The sequence below is a fragment of the Meleagris gallopavo genome, chromosome 7, assembly GCF_905368555.1.
Source record: "Meleagris gallopavo chromosome 7, MGAL_WU_HG_1.1, whole genome shotgun sequence".
Taxonomy (NCBI): domain Eukaryota; kingdom Metazoa; phylum Chordata; class Aves; order Galliformes; family Phasianidae; genus Meleagris; species Meleagris gallopavo.
Genome location: NC_139410.1, coordinates 25,297,787 through 25,317,956, shown reverse-complemented (window position 1 = coordinate 25,317,956; position 20,170 = coordinate 25,297,787). Strand labels below are relative to the sequence as shown.

The window sequence follows — 20,170 nt, the reverse complement described above, 5'->3', positions numbered from 1 at the left end:
AATTTAATGGTAGGGGAGGGGGGTGTTCGCCCTCCTTCTCTATCCCAATATGACTAAATTTATTGATTTTGGATTGCTGTAAATTATAATGTAATTATCCTGCTGCAGAAGCAGCTTTCCATTCCAGAAATTAAAAAGCAATTCAGGTAAATGATCTTTAGCTATCGTGGTGCATCCCTGCAGAACTCATTAAGCTGGGGGATTAGACAGCACACCAAAACTCTTACAGGGAGGATGACAACATTGAGAACTATCACTCCTGGACATACAGAAGTTCCATGGTTTTGTGAGAGGTAGTGGATACCCCATCCCTGGAGACATTCAAGGTCAGCCTGCATATTGCTTCACATGTCTTTCGCCAACATGGCCATTCCCAATCCTTGTGTCTGACCCAAAGGTGAAGTCTTGCCTGTGTAAAGTCTCCTGCTCCCAATTCAGTCAGTCATGGTGTTTCCCACTTACTGCCTGACACCACTGTGATGCTGCAAAACAGCCATTACCAGCCTTTGCGCCGAAGGCTGCTGCAGTTGGTGGCAGATGAAAGGAGACGTGCGCGTGTAGTTTGCACATCATTAAGTTCGTAAAACGCTTTGAGGATGAAATGTGCTACACAAATATAACAGGTTATTAAATTTCTTGGTGCCTTTTCCTTCATCTGCGGTAGTTTGTGCCCAAATCTGCTACTGCTTTTAGCTTCCCAGGGGAATTAGTTGTTGCCCTAGCCAATGAGCCCTGTGCACCTTCTGGCTGGTCCCGCACAGCTGCTACGCAGACACGGGTCCCACTGGCTCTGGGCTGAGCATGTGCAGCCTCTCCCTCATTTCCTTTGCTCCCACCACTCTTCCCTAACACAGCCCTTAACTGATACTGAAGGCAGCTACCATTCTTGAGAAGGGCAGTGCAGAGCCCCAGGATATCAGCCAAATACCGCAGAGATTTATAAACTTGTCAGCGTGGCCAGGCTACCCAGAAAAGAAGCCAAAATCTTCAGTTTAAAATCTCCTACACCTCCATAAATTTCAACTTTATCTGCAAGTTCTTCTCATTATGAAAGTTCACTAGTTCTGTTATTTTGCTTCTCGTAAGTACCATGCCCTAATTTGGGCATTTTTGCAACATTCAGCTGAATTATGGAGATATATGACATAACCCAGTAGTCTTCTCTCCTGTTAAAAGCAAACTGCTAACAGAAGTCTCATCCAAATCACAATATCTGGTCTCATTTATACCAGTGCGGGCCGCTGTCCCCCCGCCGGCGAGCGGTGATTGCAGTCAGGGCTATGGCAGAAGCACAGGACCTCACTTCACATCTCTCTTCTTTTTTGGGATGCAGACATGCTTTTTGAATTTCCTAAAAGGAGAGATTATTTGGTTTTGGCTGAGCATCTGAAACCACTCACAGGGCCACACAGAAGTTACCGAGTAAGCAGACGACATCCTCCTCTAAAACCCTTACGGACACAAACAGATTTTGGAAACATATACTTCAACCACCTCAGCAAATTGTTTCCCCATTGGTGCCACAAGCCCTGTGCTGCCCTGCTCCCTCTGCTTGGTTCTGCTCGCTGCATACAGCGAGGAAGATGCTAGCACTGGATTGAATCCACTCCACTTCTTTTGTATTGATTTGGATCATATAATTTGATCATGGCCATAGGCAGTTTTATTACTCTGATTTAGACAGAATCTTGCAGGGGTCCTTTTTATTTTTCCTTTTTTTCCATAAGAATGCACAATACACAGAAGCCCTTTTGTCATTCCAGCAAGAGGACAAGTTGTAGGATCTCCAGTTCTGCCTGAGAAGATGGTCAAGGGAAGCCCAGGGCAACCAGTGTCACCACTTCCCCAATCACAACCCCAGCCTCTCTCCTTTTATCCACCAACCTTTCAGAAACTCTCCATATTCCCAAGGAGTTTGCTAATGCAAACTGCTATCTGAACAAGCCATCACTTTGTGATCTGCGTGGAAAGAGATGAAAATCTGGACAGCTCTGTCATGCAGTTAAGGAAGATGAGGACACAGGGCCAGGCACGTTGCTACCAACCATCAGCATTCCCAGGACAGCTTAAGCCTGGGAACTGTGTTAGTATTCTCTGCAAGGCATCCAGCAGATATTAAATACCAGCCTCCCTCTCTGGAGAACCTGTTACCTCCTCATGCTTGACTGGGTGAATATAAGGGAGAGCCATAGTCGTATCTGTTACCTGAAGAGGCCAGATGATGCTTCTTGTTGCTGTCATTATCATACAAATTTCCTGAATGAAATCCTGCCTCTTTTGTTTTATCTGTTTTCTGTCTTGTTATGTGACAAGAACATGCTGTACCAATTACAAAAACAGGCCGATAAGAGACTCAAAAATTAATTTCTGTAACTTACCTAAGGGATTACTGTTTGAAACAGCACTGGGTCGTGGAATAACAGCGGCAATGACCACTGTCAGTCCTGCCCCATCACTGGCACATGGAGAAGTACTTTTGCACTGGGTCATGGGCTTAGAGGACAGTTTCATCAGAAGTCCAGTCATCTCTGTGTGGTAACCTCATCTTCACAAGCAACTTGGATTCTTCTGTCTTTACCTTTTGTGTTTTTCTGCACCGAGCCAATTTCTGTTAAGCTTCTATGAGCATGTAACTTTTACACACAAATATTTTCACGACTTTTCCCTTTGCAGCCAAGCTCTCCACTTGAAGATCCCACAAAACTGTCTTCTGGCAGTAACCCTGCTGTTACAGCCTTGCTCCTTATACCTCTGGCCAATGGCTGGTCAAAGGCCTTCCCACCCCTCTGCACAACTCAGCCATCCTCCTGCACCCCTGGTCCAGACTACGTCTGCTGCTACATAAATCATCTTATCTAAGTAAAGAGTTTTGACCATAATCCATCACAGTTTTCATAAGGAATTTTAAACCTCTCTCTGCTCTTCTGAGACTGCTGTGACCTTGTGGCTTACCCCATCTGGTAGTAGTTTTGCAAAGTTTTGAAGCAGAATCCATGTCCTCTCCAGCTGTAAGTTCACAGAGCACTGATCAAATGCTGCTAGCACTGCCTTTTGTTTTATTTAGGAGCAAGGTAATTGTCTAGAAGAACTGATTCAAAACTACCTGCAGAATATTTACCAGAAAACTCACAAGTGGCATGGCCAGCTCTGCATATCATGGACTACATGGTTCATTGTAAGCCACCACCATTTCACGTGCACTCAGACGCTGATGGGCAACACTGGGCTTGCACGTCTGAACCCTCCATATCTGATGAAATATTGTCCTTCCTTCCTGGTATCCACACGCACACTCTTCAAGAGCCAAAACTCTCATTTTCCATTCTTGTGCCACTGCTGGCTGCTGTAGCCTTCAAATTCCCATGTGTCTGTGCACACATTGGGCCACCAGACCCATATCCCACAAAACACAAGGTTAAGCAAATCAAATTCAGGTGTACATTTCTAGTCTGTCTCTTAACTACCAGAGGGTTCTGAAGTTCGAAAGGAATAGTTTTTCACTTAGGTCACAGCAAGGAAGAATAAACTAAAACCATCTTTACAAGAGACACTGCAGATACTGGCAGTAAGGAAGGGCCCTTTGGGCTGATACTTAGAGAAAGCTCATTTCTGTCCCTGCTCAAGTGCTGCAGAGGTTAAAGACCTGCTACAACCTGCCATAAAAGGCAAAAACTACATTAATAGGAAATGTGTTCCCCTCCCCCCTTCCAAATGTATTTTTTATGAGTAAACATTTCTGTATTAAGACTTACTGTCTTCAAAGATCCCTTTTATGTCCCAAAGGTAACCATTTAAGCGATCTTATAACAGCCGTTACTTATCTTTACAATGGGCAATGCACATGAACTCAGTGTCTGAGACTTTCATTTTGCTATATATTTTTTAGTAACCACATATAAATCCAGCCTGTTTCAAGTGTCGGTGACTCTATATGGCCAAAAGACAGCCTTGGATCTTATTTCAGCTGCTAAGACATTGTTTTGAGTGGAATGAAAACTGAAAGGAGCACAGAGGGGTGCAAAACTCCTTTTTCTCTCCCAACCCCTTAAGCACGCTCACAGAAGTGCAGCACGCACAGCGCTCAGGAAAAGAGGTGCAAGTGTTTTTTACACGTTCAGCAGGCTCATATCTACTTAAGAGTCTCTGCTCCACCATCTGAAATACAGGACCTTGGATGTTTTCAGGCCATCTTTGTAACAGCACACAAAGGTTCCTCGGGAGTTTTCCAAGGGGGAAAATTTGCACAAACAATAGCACTGATGGCTTCTCTACAGCTGACTACAGTATTCATGTGCACGTGCACAGCAGGCTAACGGGAAACAAAGCTGAAACTCAGCTTTTCTCTGAAGCTGTCATCCCAAGTCAGTGATTTTCCCCTTCTGCCATCAGCTGGTCTCCAGAACAACACCTTTCCTAAGAGTCAAATTACAGAGGACTTTGATAAAAAAAAAAAAAAACCAACAAAACAAAAACCAAAAAAAACCAGTGATCTGCAGGTCGGGTCAGGGTGAAATCCTAAAGTACTGCAAGTTTTGTAAACTCATTCCAGTCCATCCAAGACTTTGTTCAAGTATTTGAACCTCAACAAAAAGAATTGATAAACCCCACCCAGAGATTACATATATAGAAAACACCACTAAACCGGAGGAAAAAAAAATTAAAATTAAATACTTGCTTTTGTTTCATTACAAGAGATTTACACAACCATAAATAACACTGTGTTCTCCAACTGAGCTTCCCAGGCTAGATTGCTTGGAAAGTTCTCTTGCTTCAGATCACAGTGTAACTTAACTCCTTGGAATACGCTCAGTCTCTCCACTACACGCACTGAAAATGCCTTCAGAACTTAACCTCACCTTCCCTAACCCTGCAAATCTGTTTTATTGAGCCCCTTTGACAACAGCAGGTTGACGCTTCAGAAATATGAACGAGGTCACCCCGTAAGGCCACGCTCCGGGGCAGCAGCACCCTCCTGCATGCAGTGGGGAGGGGAATGGCAGCTTCCATGCATTCTGACCTGTTAAGTGCTTCAGCATGACTGATGCCATAAACATGCTAACCAGATGCTGATTGATGGGCCTTGAGGCCCAAAGAACAACGCAAGTTCATTATGTAAACAGGGGAGTGAAGGAAGTCAAGCAGCCTTCCCAAAATCATGAAGGAAGTTTGGGGCTGGATCAGGAACTGAAACTAATTTTCCCCAGGCTGAGCTCTGTGCCTTCACCATAGGGAGCCACCAAAAGATTGGGTACCTTCACACAAGCAGCCTCTGGGAGTCGGGTCAGCTTCCCACAACACATAATAATTTCTCTCATTAAAATGAGACGTGCAAGCCAATGCCTGAAGTCCTCACCTTCGTGTTTCTGTTTTTCCTTTGAAGTGTGGCTATAAATGCCTCAGAAAGAACATCATCAGCTCTAGCTGCAAACTGCTACAAACAAGATTCAGCTTAACTCAGTGAGGCAAAGCACTTCATTCATTCATGCAGAAAACCAGTGTCACCCCAGTAAGCATGCAGGAACAGCAGCTGCCTGGTTCCCCCCATCGCAGCTGGCCATTTTCACTAAGAGCAGCCAGAAACCAAGGGAAGGCTCAGTCACAACAGCAGATCAGAGAAATAGCACCAAAAAAAAGTCACTTGGGGAAAACTGAAATGCTTCCCAAGACTTCGGAGCCAGCCCTTACCTCTGTCTCCAGGGTTGGAGCATCTCATTAGATCCAGAAGTATCTCTGTGCTGGTTTAAACAACTACACTAAAGTAGCACACACAGAGCCAAGGCTTACGGGCAGATATCTCCTCTGTTGGATGGTTTTCAGGAATGCTCAGGCACTGAACTTTTATATCAATACAACCGAAGTTATTAAAACATCGACATTAACTGTTTACTTAGGGATGCATCTGTTGCAAGCTGTGATTATTTCTTTTTGAAAATCTGTCACAGTCAGGAGCTGATCCATGCAAGAACAGCTTTCTGGCCCAAACAGTACCGTTCAATCCCTACAAATGTTCTGTTTTAAAGATCAGATATTAGCGACAGAAAACATAAATATTTTTCTTGCTTTACTCCTATTTACATTTTACTTAAAATTGGAAGCATTTTCAGTGGAATAGATTCCTAAAAGTAGTTGAGATTCCAGAAGAAAAGAAATGTAAAAAAAAAAAGGAGAAAAAACGTCACTCATTTCTTTCAGTCAAAACTTGTCTGATTTCAACTCAGTACCACTACAGGAGTCACAGAACACCCAGTGTAGGTTGGTTTGAAATACACATAAACTCTCAATTTTAACATAAATCTAGATCAGTTTGTGTGAAAAGACTGTACCAATCCAGTTCTTCCATGACAGAACTCAACTTATGATTCTCACTTGTGCTTATTTAGCTTGGAGAAAAGAAGGCTATGGGGAGACCTCGCAACAGCCTTACAGTATTTGAGGGGAGCTTACAAGAAGGAAGGGGAACAACTTTTACACAGTCTAATAGGGATGGGTTTAAACTGAAAGAGAAGAGATTTAGGTTAGATGTTAGAAAGAAATTCTTTACTCAAAGGGCAGTGGCACAGGCTGCTCAGAGAGCTGTAGATGTCCCATCCCTGGAGGTACTCAAGTCCAGGTGGAATGGGGTGTTTGGCAGCCTGAACTGGTGGGGAAGCAACCAGCCCATGGCAGGGGGTTTCAGCTCAATGACCTTTAAGGTCCCTTCCTACTTAAGCCATTCTATGATTCTATGATTTATTCTCTGCTGTTGCTGTTAGGGTCAAAGAACTCATTCTGCCAAAACAGCCTGTACGCATCTTGATTTATTTCAGAATTCAAGGTTTTTGCGGTTTCTTAGCCAGTTGGTTCTGGAAAAATATTATTTGTTGCTGTTCTCCAATTATAAGCCTTCTGACATAAATGAGTTTAAAATCAGTAAAACACTGTAAATGCTACTAAGCACTTTTATAGCCTTATGCAATCTAAAGGAATAGTATTGGCTTCTGAAAGCAGATGTTCTCAAAGGCAGTATACGATCTGTAGAAAACTTAAGTCCAACTTCCCTAAGGGAAAAGAAACAGCTCCTCAGTTCAGCAGATGGATGTGAGAATTTGAGTCATCCAGCACCAAGCAGGTGGCACATCAATGAGATACAGAGAACTTGATTGTGGATATGGTGACCAAAGGAGCAAGGGCTCAGCTCTCTCTATCCCTATGGATGGTACAGAAGCACCACCTATGAACTTTCAAAGTCAGAGAGATGACTGATTCTCAGTGTGTCTCTGAAAAATCTGAGCACTCTACAGTCACCTTGGCCTTGGAAAATCCTTCCCTGCCTCTCTGGTTCCCTGTCTGCAGCATGGGAGCAATGTTATCTCCCTATCGTACCAGGATGTTCATACTTAAGAGGCCGAGATATTTAGGCACTACCGAGGCTGAACAAAGTAAGAAAAGAACCCACTGGATCTGGGCTCCCAGACAGCACAGTTCCTGATCCCTTATTAAGAAAAGCAAAACACAATGCATGCTCACCAGCACATGAAATCACACAGTTTAAGGAGGAGACAAGAAATGCCAAGTCCTTCTTTCACTTTGAGCTGTGCAGCTGTCTTCTCAAGGCCATGTAGAATTCTTTAGGAAGTGTGGGGAAAACGAGCCCCACTGCTTACTGCTGCTATTGGATGCACAGCAATTCTAGGAACATTTTTCTCTGCCACTCATCTGACCTCGGGAGCAGTCCCACTGCTCTGCACAGGCAGCTGTGGAACGCTCTGCCAAACCCTATCAATTATTTAGCGTCAAAAGGAAGACTTAATCTGTGCGATAAAAGAACGGATTTTATCTAAGGCTTGTTCTCCTTAAAGTGATTTACACAACCAGCCTCTCTGGTCGCTTCCCTTAACATAATTATTTACTTTTGCATTAATAACTTTCCTCCACTTGGGTTATTTTTAGGAGCCTTTTGTAGCTTTTAGAATTTACTGTTTTTTCCTTGTCTGTTTAGTAGGGATTTTATATTGCCTATCTTACTGTTCAAACACTTCTCTAGTCGATGCTGGTGTGAAGCTGGAGCAGCTCTGGGAAGTGCTCCCCCAGCTATGTTGATACCTGGGACTGATTTTGACTTCAAACTGAGAAGCCATGGGGTAGAGCTTTCAGTTCAGAGCTGGCAGGCTGGGCTCTCAGCCCACTCTCTTGGCTATGGGCTGCTGAATGTGAATGTTGCCCTTCAAATCCTTAATTTCCCACCTTGGTTCCTTGCTTTAACTTTACTCTGCACAAATTTGGCCAAGCCATGAAGACTTGAATCTTCCCATCTGATATTAGCCACTCTAGATCAGGCATGAATGCCTCAAGAGAAAAAAGCATGCATTTCCTCAATGTTACTTACTCCACCCTAATGTAAAGGGAGCCCAAGCAGGATAAAACTTAGGCAGCCAACCTCCAACAAAATAATTCCCGTGTCTGGTCCCTGATGGTAGTGGCAGGTTCAAATGCCTGTTGGGAGAGTTAACTGACCAAACCAGAGCAAATTCTAAGATACAGAGGTAAAAAGCTGATGTGGGGACTAGAAATACAGACTGTGACAGAACACTGTCAGCACAGAAGAGAGTCTAGGAAAGCATCACCATAAATATAATCCATTATCACCACTCATTTTCTTAATTGACTACAAGTCAATCCCAAAATAGATAAGTTTAGTGTTGCTTAAAAGGGTTATATTTAAGTACTCTCTGAGTGGCCTTTCACTAAAGTCTAAACTGAAAAAGAAGATACATCAGCACTTGTCATAAGCTTTTGAATCTTACAAAGTGATAGAAAAGTAGAAGGCATTATTATTATTATGACTATTATTAAAAGTAAACATAACATACACGTCTTTCAGGTGGTGCTTAGTGGCTGGGATCACCAGTGCCAGAACCAGCCTATGATGAATATGTTTTTCCATTTTTAACCCACAAAAGGTTTTCAAACTGGTGTGCAATCCTGCAGTGTGGGTAGGGGTGAGATTAAATTGTTCTATCTTCAGAGTACCTCAGCATCTGTAATGGGCTGAAGTGGTAGGAATTCTTGGTATGACAATTTGGGGGAGCTGCATGCAATCAGTAAAATATGGTTGATGTGAAAACGCTGAATCATCAAATACTTGGGTGATACAGATTCAAGCATCTTCCATGACGGCTATGCAGTGTGAACTACAAAGTCTGTAATATGGGTGGCTTCTCACTGTGAGGCTGTGCCTTTGCCCACAAAGCTGGCTGCCACACGGAGAAACCCAGTGCAGGGTTTTGGGAAAGGGATTTCCCCCATGAGGTAAAAAAGCAAGTGAACAAGTAGTAGGACTCCAATCACTTGACTAAATGAAGGGTTATCCAATAAAGATGCACTAGTGACTGTGAGTCAACGCTAAAAGTCTGGAAAAGGGAGAAGAAAATATGTGGCTCTGTGGCACGATTTATGGCAATTTTTAACTACTAAAATACTGTCACATGTAACTGAATAAATCAACCTTCTCCTCCCAGAGTGCTCTCCAACATGTCTAAATGCACAAAAATGGCACGGCATGCGTTCCATTTCAACCATCTCTACATGGATTCGTCTAATCTACCCTAAGAGCAGATTTCACATGACCAGTGTGCCACAAAGCCTGCAGCTAGTTACAGCCCTCTACAGCCTGTAACTGAGGAATGGTATCAATGTATTAGCAACACAAGAGCGTGAGTATCTGGGCTTCCCAGAGGGAAACAATTAGGTCCACAAGAGAGACCTGGTCACATGAGATCTGGGCAGCCAAGGGAATTACGGTGACAAAGAAGCCCACTTTCAGACCCAGTGAAATTACACCTTTTAATACTGACAGAAGGGTTCAGGAAAAAATACAATTCTTGGTTGCCATCACTCCTATGGCAGTTTTGCACTGAAGCCCCACCTGAGCTGGGAGCCAGTGGCTACGTGCAGCAGATACACAGTGGAGGCAGAGGCCAACAGGCACGTTTTGTAGTCTAAATGATTGTCTTTTCCCATCATCCTGTTTGACCATTTGCCCTTTTCCTCCTACAGCCAACCCAGGCATTTTTAAGTTGCACAAAGCAAAGCAATACAGGGCAGGGAAGCTAAGAATGTGCTTATGCTGGTTGTATCCCTTTTCCTGGAAAATGTAAGCAACAGAACAAAAAACATACTTTGGAGATCCCTGCCCCTCCTGGTGGATGGAGGAGATGACTTCATAGGGGCTGTTCTCCTTCTAATTTGTCTGAGTCTCGGGCCACACAAACTATATATTTTTTCAGTGCAGTGAGGTCTGCTGGGACGCTGGCATTTCCTCCTCCTCATTTACATGGTCTTCCCATAATCCAGCACTGAGACGAGCTGAACTGCACAAGGTCTCCCTGCCAGCTCCACTCAGGCTTGCTTACAGAAGACCTCTGGAGAGCGATGGGAGGTGCCCCCTGCCCTTCTCTGCCTATGAAAGGGCTGAGTGTGTTGCTTTTGCAGCGCTAAGCATTCCCACCAGCCCATAAATCAAGTGACCAGACCCTGTCCCAACCTCTGATCCAGTGCAGAAAAGCCCAATGCTCTGCCCTAACAGCACACGTGGGGTGATAAAATATATTTCAACTGAAGCCATAATATCAGAAGAGAGGCGTTACCTCCTGGAAAAAAAAGTGCAGCCAGAGTCATACTGGTTCTGGAGCTTGGTTTCCCCATGTTTACACCAAATGACTTGTTGAACTTCATTATATACAAAGTATTTCCATAGATCAGAGGCAGGGAGACCTGTGCAGCTAACGTAAAATAAATTACCGCCCCATGATAAATGGTTCTATTAGCAATCCAGATTGTTAAACTCAGATACAACAGGATGAAGGGAGCACTGCCCCATTCATTCTCCCTGCGGCAGATACTGAGTTGTAAATAGGTTATTTTGTGTGTAAATAACACATTAAAACTCAGCATTAGCTGTGTCTTTTGATAGAGAGGAAATTGTTCCAAATAAATAATCTCGGACAGGAATGTAAAATAAACCAGATTTAATAGTGCATGCCTGCTGCAGCCGTGTTAAACATGACTAAAATGATAAACCCCAGAATATACTAATAGTAAACTATGCTCTGACATCAAAGTAATGAGGCTGTATTTTTACCCAGCTTTAGAAATGCTAAAATTAGTCTTGACAGAGCCAGACATCAGAAAAATGTTTCAAACATAAACACCATCAATTTGGGAACTCGCTGTTTGTGTCACGTTCAGGGTGGGGAAGAGAGGAAAAGGTGCATTCTGGGTCTTGTTAAAGTCAGACACTTAGCATTTAGGAGAGTTTGTATTTAATTTTTATTACAAAGTGAGAAACTCATCTTCCTAAATATCTCTGCCTTTGAAAGAGTGTCTCAGTTCAGTTTCTCCCAGAACCACACACCTGGGCTTCCTCACGCGTGCCACTTTTACTGCAGCACTGGCCCGAAGGACCCAACCTGTTCTCTCTCATCTGCTGCTCTGCCCCAAAACCTCTTTCCCCTTTGGAGCACAATGCATTTCTGCACTCAGCAGAAGTGTTTTCTAAACACGATGTGTCTTGAGTTGCCCTTCCAGAACTGGAGGCACCAAAAGTGAGAGGCACTTTTGCAGATTGGACTATCACCCCTACACGTTGTCATTACACAAGCTTCCAGCTCAGTCACACAAACACGTACACATACTGAAACAGAAAAGTGTTGACTCCTTGGCTGGCGTGATTTATGGGAAAATAGAAAATTTGGAGAGAATTCCTTATGCCCTCTATGAGAGGACAGTTTCTCATCATCTGATCAATTAGAGCTACATAAAACTGTAAAGAATAACTCTAAAATGGTAGCTTTAAGACACTAAAAATACAACACAGGTTGTAAGCTTGAAAGGACTCTTCTCCACTGACAGCATCAACAGTGCTGATCTCTTTTCCTACGGATAGAACTTAACCTGTTCAAGGCTGCAAACAGTTGGGACAAATATCTTAAGCAAGAGAACTGCTAATGGGGACTGGACATATTATTGCAGTGCAGAAATATAGTCTAAATAATAATATAATTAAAAAGCTATTTTTCAATTATCTAACTAATGCTCAGTTTATTGCTTCAATTACCTTAATTGTAAACAAACCCTTATAAATCTATTCATTTCTACAAGGGAAAAAAGAAAGCCCTGTGATCAGAGAAACATGCCATGTTGGCACTCCATCTGTGTGACTCAGTGGAAGAAGGGAGAAATGTGTTGCAAATTACGTCTTTTTGCCTCCAGAGCACAGCTTGGCGATCTGCAGCACGAGCTGAGCTTTGCTGCCACTTTCTCACATGCTAGTACAAAGAGTAAAGCCTCTACAATAAAAAAAAAACAACAAAAGAGTTGGTGTTGGAGGAGAATAAAGACATGCTGGTATGTCCACGAAGCAGGGTGGGGAGCTTGGTGGCCCTCCCTTTAAAGCCTGTCTGCTGCTGTTCCCTCCTTGAGCCAAACAACATAATTAATCTCCATGCCTCATTTGCTTTCTTCTGTAAGGATATGAGCATAAATACGTATATCCCTGGCCTGTTGTAAGTAATTACACTAGTTTAGTGAAGCAAATATGTTATATTAGTATGAATACTATGTAAATACCGCTACACAACATTTTTGTTACTATCTGCTATATCACATCTTGCAGTTAACTGATGTTAGAAGATGACTTTGGATTAATTTCTCTACTTAGAAGCGTAGCACTGTGCCCTTTCAGGAGCAAGTGTTACCACGGGGCAGAGTTCAGACAGAAGCCCCAGAGCCCCACCACATGTGTATTACCTGCAGAGCCCGGCGCCTGGAGCCCATCACCAGCTACTTCACTGCTGGCCACTTCAGGTCATTTATTAGCACTTCTCTTCCCAGCGTGATATAGATTTCGCTCTTTACATCTCATAACACAATGCTTTCATCATGCTTCTCCTGACATCTTCAAACAATCCTCCACTCACTTCTTTACTTCCTCTTAATAAAAGGCGAAATATTGAGCCCGTAAATCATTCTTTCCAAGGAGCACGCTGCTAATGTGACACATAAAACTGGATGCTTAAAAACTAACCCAGTCTTTGGGGTACCGAGCAGGCTGACAGACACCCCAACCTAGGGGGACTCTGGTTTCCATTACATCTCTGTGAACATGGCACAGCCTGCATCCTCGGCAGAGGCACTCCCAGTGCACGTGCCAGATGGGAAGATGGTATTTATTTGCAATAGCATGTACGCGGGCTTTGAGTTTTAGCACATGATAAAGAAACACTTTTCTTTAGCTATCAAAGTTTATCAAAGTTGTGAACTGATTTGATAGAATATAGAACAGCTACTTCATTCTGTACTACCATGTCTTCCCAAGTCAAAGTGTAAATGAAAACTGGATAACAAAGGTGTTGAATAGAAAGGAGAGACAATGATTTAAGCAATCTGGGCCAGGGTCTGCCAACAGAAAACACAAACTCTCAGATGAGCTTTGTAAGAGACAGAGGAGGCAGCAGAGGAACTGTCCTGCTCTCCTGAGAAACCACTGAGTGGTGAAGGAAGGGGTGGGGAAGGCTTCATTTTGGGGTAGAATCTGACTAGCAATAAACTATATTTTAAACAACAACCAAAAAGCTGCCTGCAAAGTTTACACAGCTGGGATGTTCCTTGACACATAGAAATTGGTGTAGCCCCTTCTAAGTTTGTCTCCTTATGCCCTGCACAAAAAAGACGCCCTGTCCTGGTCCCCACCAGGCACAGCCATCCCACAGCAGGAGCCACCAGGAAGGGCCCTGGCACCACCCTGCAGAACAACTGGCTCCATGCACATGTATGTCAGCAAGGGATGTGGCTTCATGGGGCAGAATCTTGCCTGCTCCAAGCCTGCATATCCCCGAACATTAGCATCACATCCACCAAAACTGTACCTGAAATCATATGCAAGAGCTCCCTAATGGACTCCAACACCAGCAAGACCATAACCTCACCAGAAATACTATGTAAAAAAAAAAAAAAAAAAGAGCCAAAACCTGATCTCTTTCTGATGTAACCAGAACAGCACAGATGGAAGGGTCTTTATCTCTAAAGCTCTTGCACAGAAGTAGGACCCAAATTCCTCCCTAACTGTGAATCTCAGCAGTGACAGATGAAGACAACGCAGTCTGTTTAACTCATTAGAGGGATCACAGCCGCTCCACAGCACCCTCCCCAACCCCGATAACAGGGTCAGCCCTGCTTTAACCCCTCCACAGAGGAGCAACTGACATCGCAGCCCTCCACCATGCAGCACCAGTTACCCAGCAGCCATGGCAATGGGCTCTCTGGTGGGTACATCCCACTACCCAGCCGCAGGACAGTGCGCGAGGAGTGGCAGTCATGGGCAGTGACGTTCCGATACCACGTGGTGACACAGCTTCTCCCTCCCATGACCTCCAACGGCCGAGAACCCCAATAAACTCAGCGTGTTCACAGGAGGACAGATGCCACTGTGCTTATTAAATTCTTACAGTCTAATGAAAAACACCCCTGCTGTTTTCAAAGTGTGGAAAACATAAAGTACCTCCTTGTGCCACTGCTGCTCCTGCAGCTGCTAAAGGAGTGGGTTTCTTCCCCGTCTCCGTAAAGCCATCCCCCTCCAGAACCGCACCTTTTCCTTCTTTTTTCCCAGCAGCAGTTGAAGCAGAAGTTTCCATCTTAGACGTTCATCTTCCAGCTCAGCAACCCTGGGGGACATAGAACAAAGCCAGATTCTGGTCACTCACAAAACAGACAGAAAGGAAGTAGTAGAGCTCAAAAGTAACCTGCAAGCAGCAAAGATTCCCTGGGTGTCTAACTGCAGAGATTTGGCCAATGCCGCAGTCAGTCACAGCCAACAAGGGCTCAGCCCCATAAGGGTGTGAGTGGCTTCAAGCAGCTGAAGACCTAAAGAGATCAGGACCAACACACATTTTAGCCTCTTTTAGACTCAGGTGTATCATAAAGCACATGGGTCTAAAAAGCTTTCCAGGACTGGGGGACAGGTGAGCTGCTAGACCTTAGCATGTGAAAAACTGTTTTGTTCATCCTTTACAAGACCAAGACTATCATAACAACAAAAAAGAACCAGTTAAAATGTTTCCAGTAGTGGTAACACAGATAAAAACACATATAAAGTTGGGTTTGTTTGTTTTCTCAATTGGTGTTTATTCTGTTTCTTGGTGCTGAACCCATACCCTCACCTTTTCAGTGGTAATTAGGGACAAACCACAGCAGGTCTGGAGAAGGCCAGGGGTGGTCAGAACCACATCCATTGATTCCTCTCACTCCCAAGCAGATTTTTCTCTCCTGACCAGGGGAAAACCAGCTGCAGCTTTACCCCCGTTACAAATGGCAAATTAAGCACAGGTGAAAGCTCCACAAAACAGAAGGTATCCAAGCACAAGCAACATTTTAAAAAACAACAGCTCTCATCCTCTTGCTGGCTTGACCATTTGTTCACGTCTCAAACTTATTTTGTCTTCCAAAGAAAATATAATACGTGCACCCCAAATTCCACATAATTGGCATTTTTATTAAATGAGCAGGCATGCAAACACTTTCACTTCCCTCATTTTAACTTGTTTTATTTCCAGGGCCTCCAGTTGACTCCTGTTTTCACAGAACCCACAGCCACCTGGCACTCCTGGCCTCAGGCTGGGCCTGGGAAAATCCACGCTGACTCCTCCTTTCCTTTCTATTTTTAATGCAGACCTACAGTTTTTCAGATACAGACTCTGAAATGCAAATTTTTCAGCTCCTGAGATGCTCTGGAGAATCCTAGTTGTTTTGGACTTACATGGACCAGCCAAAAGATGCTGGGAATCCAGAGAATTCTTCTTGTGTACAGGTAGTCTTACTGCTATCGTATCAACTCAAACTTTTCCAGCAGGGGAACAAAATGCCAAACAAACACCGCATTGCTATCATTGTTCCTTATTGCCAAGCTCTAAGCTCCAGCCCTCCCCAGCTTAGCAGAGGCGACACAGCCCTGTTCTTCCAGATTCCCCTGGTGTTCAACACCCTCCGCATTCTCCGCTCCTTAAGACCAGCTGTCCTAAACTCCTGCTTATCTACTGCCTCTACTGCCTTATCACGCTGGCCATTCCATGAATGCACTGCCATTCCTGATGGCACCACCCCAGCATCACCAGCACGATGGTGAGCCCAGGTACCTTGCAGGCACAGCCCCTGTTGACAGCACCACTAAGCGACAGCTCTGTGGTTGCAATTTGCAACTGTAAACAGCAAAGCTCACATTGGAAATGATGACACCCATGCAATTACAGGCTTTATTGATGCTCCAGCAAGCACTGAGGTGGCCCTGAGCTCCTGTCCCGACATGTGCTGGGTTTGGTGGCAAACATGGGATGGGTTCCTGGGGGCCAGGACATTACAGCCGTTTAATCCAGAAACCAGGTTGGGTTACAGATCATGCATGAAATAAATACACTCAAACTGGAAGAGCATTTGACCTAGCCTGACAGCCTTGGCTTCTGTTCGTTAAGCAAACAAACCTCAGAGGCTGCCTTACAAGCCCCCACCTGTTTCTTCTTAGTCCCTCTTTCAGGGCTTTGCGCTCCCGTTTGAAACCAGCCGCTCGCCCTCACACCCCCGGGCTGCCCTGACCCCATGGGAGGCTTCCTTGGGGGGCAGTGGGAGGAGAGGGGGAAACTGGAAACAGAAATTGCTCTCCGGCAAAGCGTGCAGATCAGAGCCATGTTTTCTTTTCCAGAGAGGTGCCTCGAGTGGCATCTCTAAACCCCTGCCATAGACACTTCAGTAGGGATCCAGCTTTCCAGATGTGTCATTCATTCATCCGGAATTTGACAAGAGATCAGGCCCATGTCTAAAATCTGGCATCTGTAGCTGTATGCTTTCCTGTCAAATGAATTTGGAATTTAAAAAAAAAGTAAAATCCAGTGATTCAAATAAATGGTTGTATTAAACAGGTAAATCCTTCTCTAATACTAGATTAGAAAAAAAAAAAAAAAAAAAAAAAAGCACCAACTCTAATCTTCCAGGATTTAGGATAATAAGCCTGTAATCATTTTTGTTTTGTGAAGGCACTTGGGGCAGGGCTGGCTGGAGGCTCCCAGAAGCTGCTCTCCTTCAACAGCCATCCATACCAGAAGACTGTCCCAGCCCAGGGGACACACACATCCCCAGCCATCCTGCTCAAAGCAACACCCACAGACCAGGGCAGGGACCAGAGAGCAAAGGGGCACCAGTACCATATCTGCCCCGTCCGCAAGGTGCTTTGAGATAACCGAGGCACAATCCTATGGAAGTATTTTTATTACTGGAACGAGAAGATATAAGGATGGAGGCTCTCAATCCACACCATCCAGGAGCGCAGCATTCATTTTTAAGCAATGTACAGTTTGCTTTCTTTTCAATGCTAAACTTTTCTCATTGCTCTGTGCCGCACAGAACTTATAAATTCAATGACAGATTAATCTTAGCAGCGAGACATTTGGCATGAAAAAAGGTTTCACAGGGAGCCTGCATTTTCCTGTAAAGAGCATGCATTTAGGAGTGACTGTACGGAGAAAGACCCCATGCACTTATTCAAGCACAAGTCCCTGCCCTCCGTCATTACTCAGAATTAGAAACCCAAAATGGATTACTCAGATTGTTCCTAAGGTTTGTAGCTTTCTCTGCAGGAGGAGGGTTGGGTAATTGATTTTGACACTAATACCGGCACTATTCATATGCCCTGTAATATAATTCTGCAGCAGCACTAAAAAGGCAGCCATCTGAGATCTGAACAAGGAAAGTGCTATATGATTTGCCCTGGACAACCCCAGCTATTTTAACAGCTGCGTTGTATATTAAAAGGGAGAAATCCCAGCAGAATTAAAAACAACAAAGTCACATTTGCCTTTGAGGGAAAACCAGGAGCCATAAACTTTCCTAATAAAACAATCCCTCCCGCTAAGCACTTGGGCAATAGTCGAAAGCGCTGTCCTAAAATGCCTGCCTCTTGCAGAGCATCAGCCTGAAAAAGGCTGCTAGCAACTTTGGGAATAAACAGATCCTCATCAGACATACCCCCACCCCGCACATCCTTTTCTTGAAAAGACATTTCCTTCTTTGAGATTCCTCTTTCAGCAGGAACTCCCCTTTTCCTCCCCTGGACAGAGCAGAAAGCAGACATCTCCCCCAGCGGGCTTTTCTGTCAAATACCAATCACCGATTTTAGCCACGTCTCCTCAAAGATCCAAAAGGCACCAGCGCAAGGGTGACCCTCATCACCACCCACAAAAGAACAGGGTTGGGGCATGCCCACTGCTAACTCCCAGCACCGTGTCCACACTGCACAGCTGGGACAAAGCACCACCACTGATGGCTCCTAGTGTGACCCATGGCAGCTGGGACAACTCCACCAAGCCTTGAGCACCTGTGGGTCTGCCCACCACCGCTACACTGACACAATGCAGCATTTGGCAGCTTCTCCTGGTAGCTTTTTAGTTAGGATAAACAAAGAGATGGTCTCACCAGCTCTTCCTTTGCAGGGGACTCTATTCTAGAGCTAAAGCCATCTGAATACACGATCTGCTTATGAAATTCAGCACGAGCCAACCGTTTTAAATGCTGCCTTAATACAGTGGCTGCTGTGATCCTTTTCAGTCTCCCAGGGTTTGAGCCAAATTATGTTCTCAGTTACACGGAAGTAGCAGCAGTTAACCCAGTGAAGTCATAGCCTCTATACCAGAGGAAAACCTGACCCCTCTATTTTCTTTTATATCAGCAACAGCTTCAAATTACTAAAGAACATTTACTCTGCCCACATGCCTCTACTCAGTGCTGGGACTATCCAAACATGCTGCCTGGTGCTGAAGGATCTACAAAGTGCTCACAGAACAGCAATCTCAGGTAGAAGTAGAACAAATGTTAATTCAGAACTAATAAGTTTTGGGCTCCTCCGGGTTGGTAACACCTGGAAATCAGTGTTGTGTGCTTGGGGGGAGGAGAAACATGCAAAGTGATGGCAATCTGCTTGGAAGTCCCTGCTGTCCCCATCGTGGATGCACCATCCCTGGAAGTGTTCAGGGCCAGGTTGAATGAGACCCTGGGCAGCCTGAGCTGATGCCTGATTTAGTGGTTGGTAGCACTGCCCGCAGCAGGGGGTTGGAACTGGATGATTTTTGAGGTCTCTTCCACCCCCAGCCATTCTGTGATTCTATGATTCTTCCAATCTTCAGAAGGCTTCTCTGGGAGAGGCTGTGGGGAGGGCACAAAGGAAGCAAATGCCACAGAAGTGGCGTTAAGAGGGGACAGTACAGCTCAGAGCTTCTCTTTTTCTATCTCCTTCCCCAGCTACTACTTAGCGGACAACAATACAAGAAGGAAGAAAGGAAGGAGCTTTCAGCAAAGGGAATAGAAAGAAAAACAAGTTCTGCCAGCCCTCCTTCAAATGGAGGGCTAAAACTGGCCAGACAGCTGGTGGCTCATAAGGCTTCACCAAGTGGTTCCAGCCCGTGGCAAAAATCACATTACTCCAAAAAGCATGTGTGGGGAAAGGGGTATTGGGGGGTGACAAAAAAAAACAACCACCCAAAACCCCAACCAGGAGAGCTGGCAACACTGCAATAGTTATACAGGCTCTGGAATGTACAAAGACTGAAATCAGAGACTTAGCATCTCTTTTGAACTTCAAAAACAACAAGTCTCTTCAAATCACTCTGTTAATTGGCTTTAAATGAGAGTTCTAAGTTTAATGAACAAATCTTACACGTACGGCATGAAACAGATATGCTTCTAGATGAACTTCCTGATCAACACCATCTGTCTTTTCCATATGGCAACGGCAAAGCAAAAGCATGGGGAAGGAGCACTCCTGCCTTGCTGTGAGGGGTCAGGGTGCAGCCGGGACTGCCTGGATCTTGGCAGCATTCCTCTGTAATGTGATCACCTCTGAATATCACTTCCAACCAATTCCAGAACATCAGGGGATGTTCCAGCCCTACTGAGCACAACTCTGCCTACTGAGGTAAAGAAAGTAGGTGAGGTATGGGAAATGCACAATGGGAAGGAGACATAAGAGGAGGAGAGATGTTGGCACAGATGACTGTAGATATAGAATGAGTAAAAGGTTCCTAAAGGAACAGGTTGCCCAGGGAGGTGGTGGATGCCTCGTCCCTGGAGACATTCATAGTGAGGCTGGACCAGACTC

At 44.6% G+C, this 20,170-nt stretch overlaps 1 protein-coding gene across 5 annotated transcripts in view; it reads right to left on the bottom strand.

Moving 5' to 3' along the window:
• The window catches only part of GLI2 (GLI family zinc finger 2), a 178,006-nt gene that overhangs the window by 114,628 nt on the left and 43,208 nt on the right, over nt 1–20,170 (bottom strand). For 3 of the 5 annotated variants that reach the window (XM_085227967.1, XM_085227966.1, XM_085227969.1), the window contains exon 2: nt 14,537–14,699. In XM_085227967.1, the coding sequence (XP_085084093.1) occupies nt 14,537–14,669 (133 nt within the window). In that variant the 5' untranslated portion in view covers nt 14,670–14,699. Of the gene's footprint in view, nt 1–14,536; nt 14,700–20,170 lie in introns of those variants that run through there. The other 2 variants (XM_085227968.1, XM_010713898.4) reach the window with 1 other exon arrangement.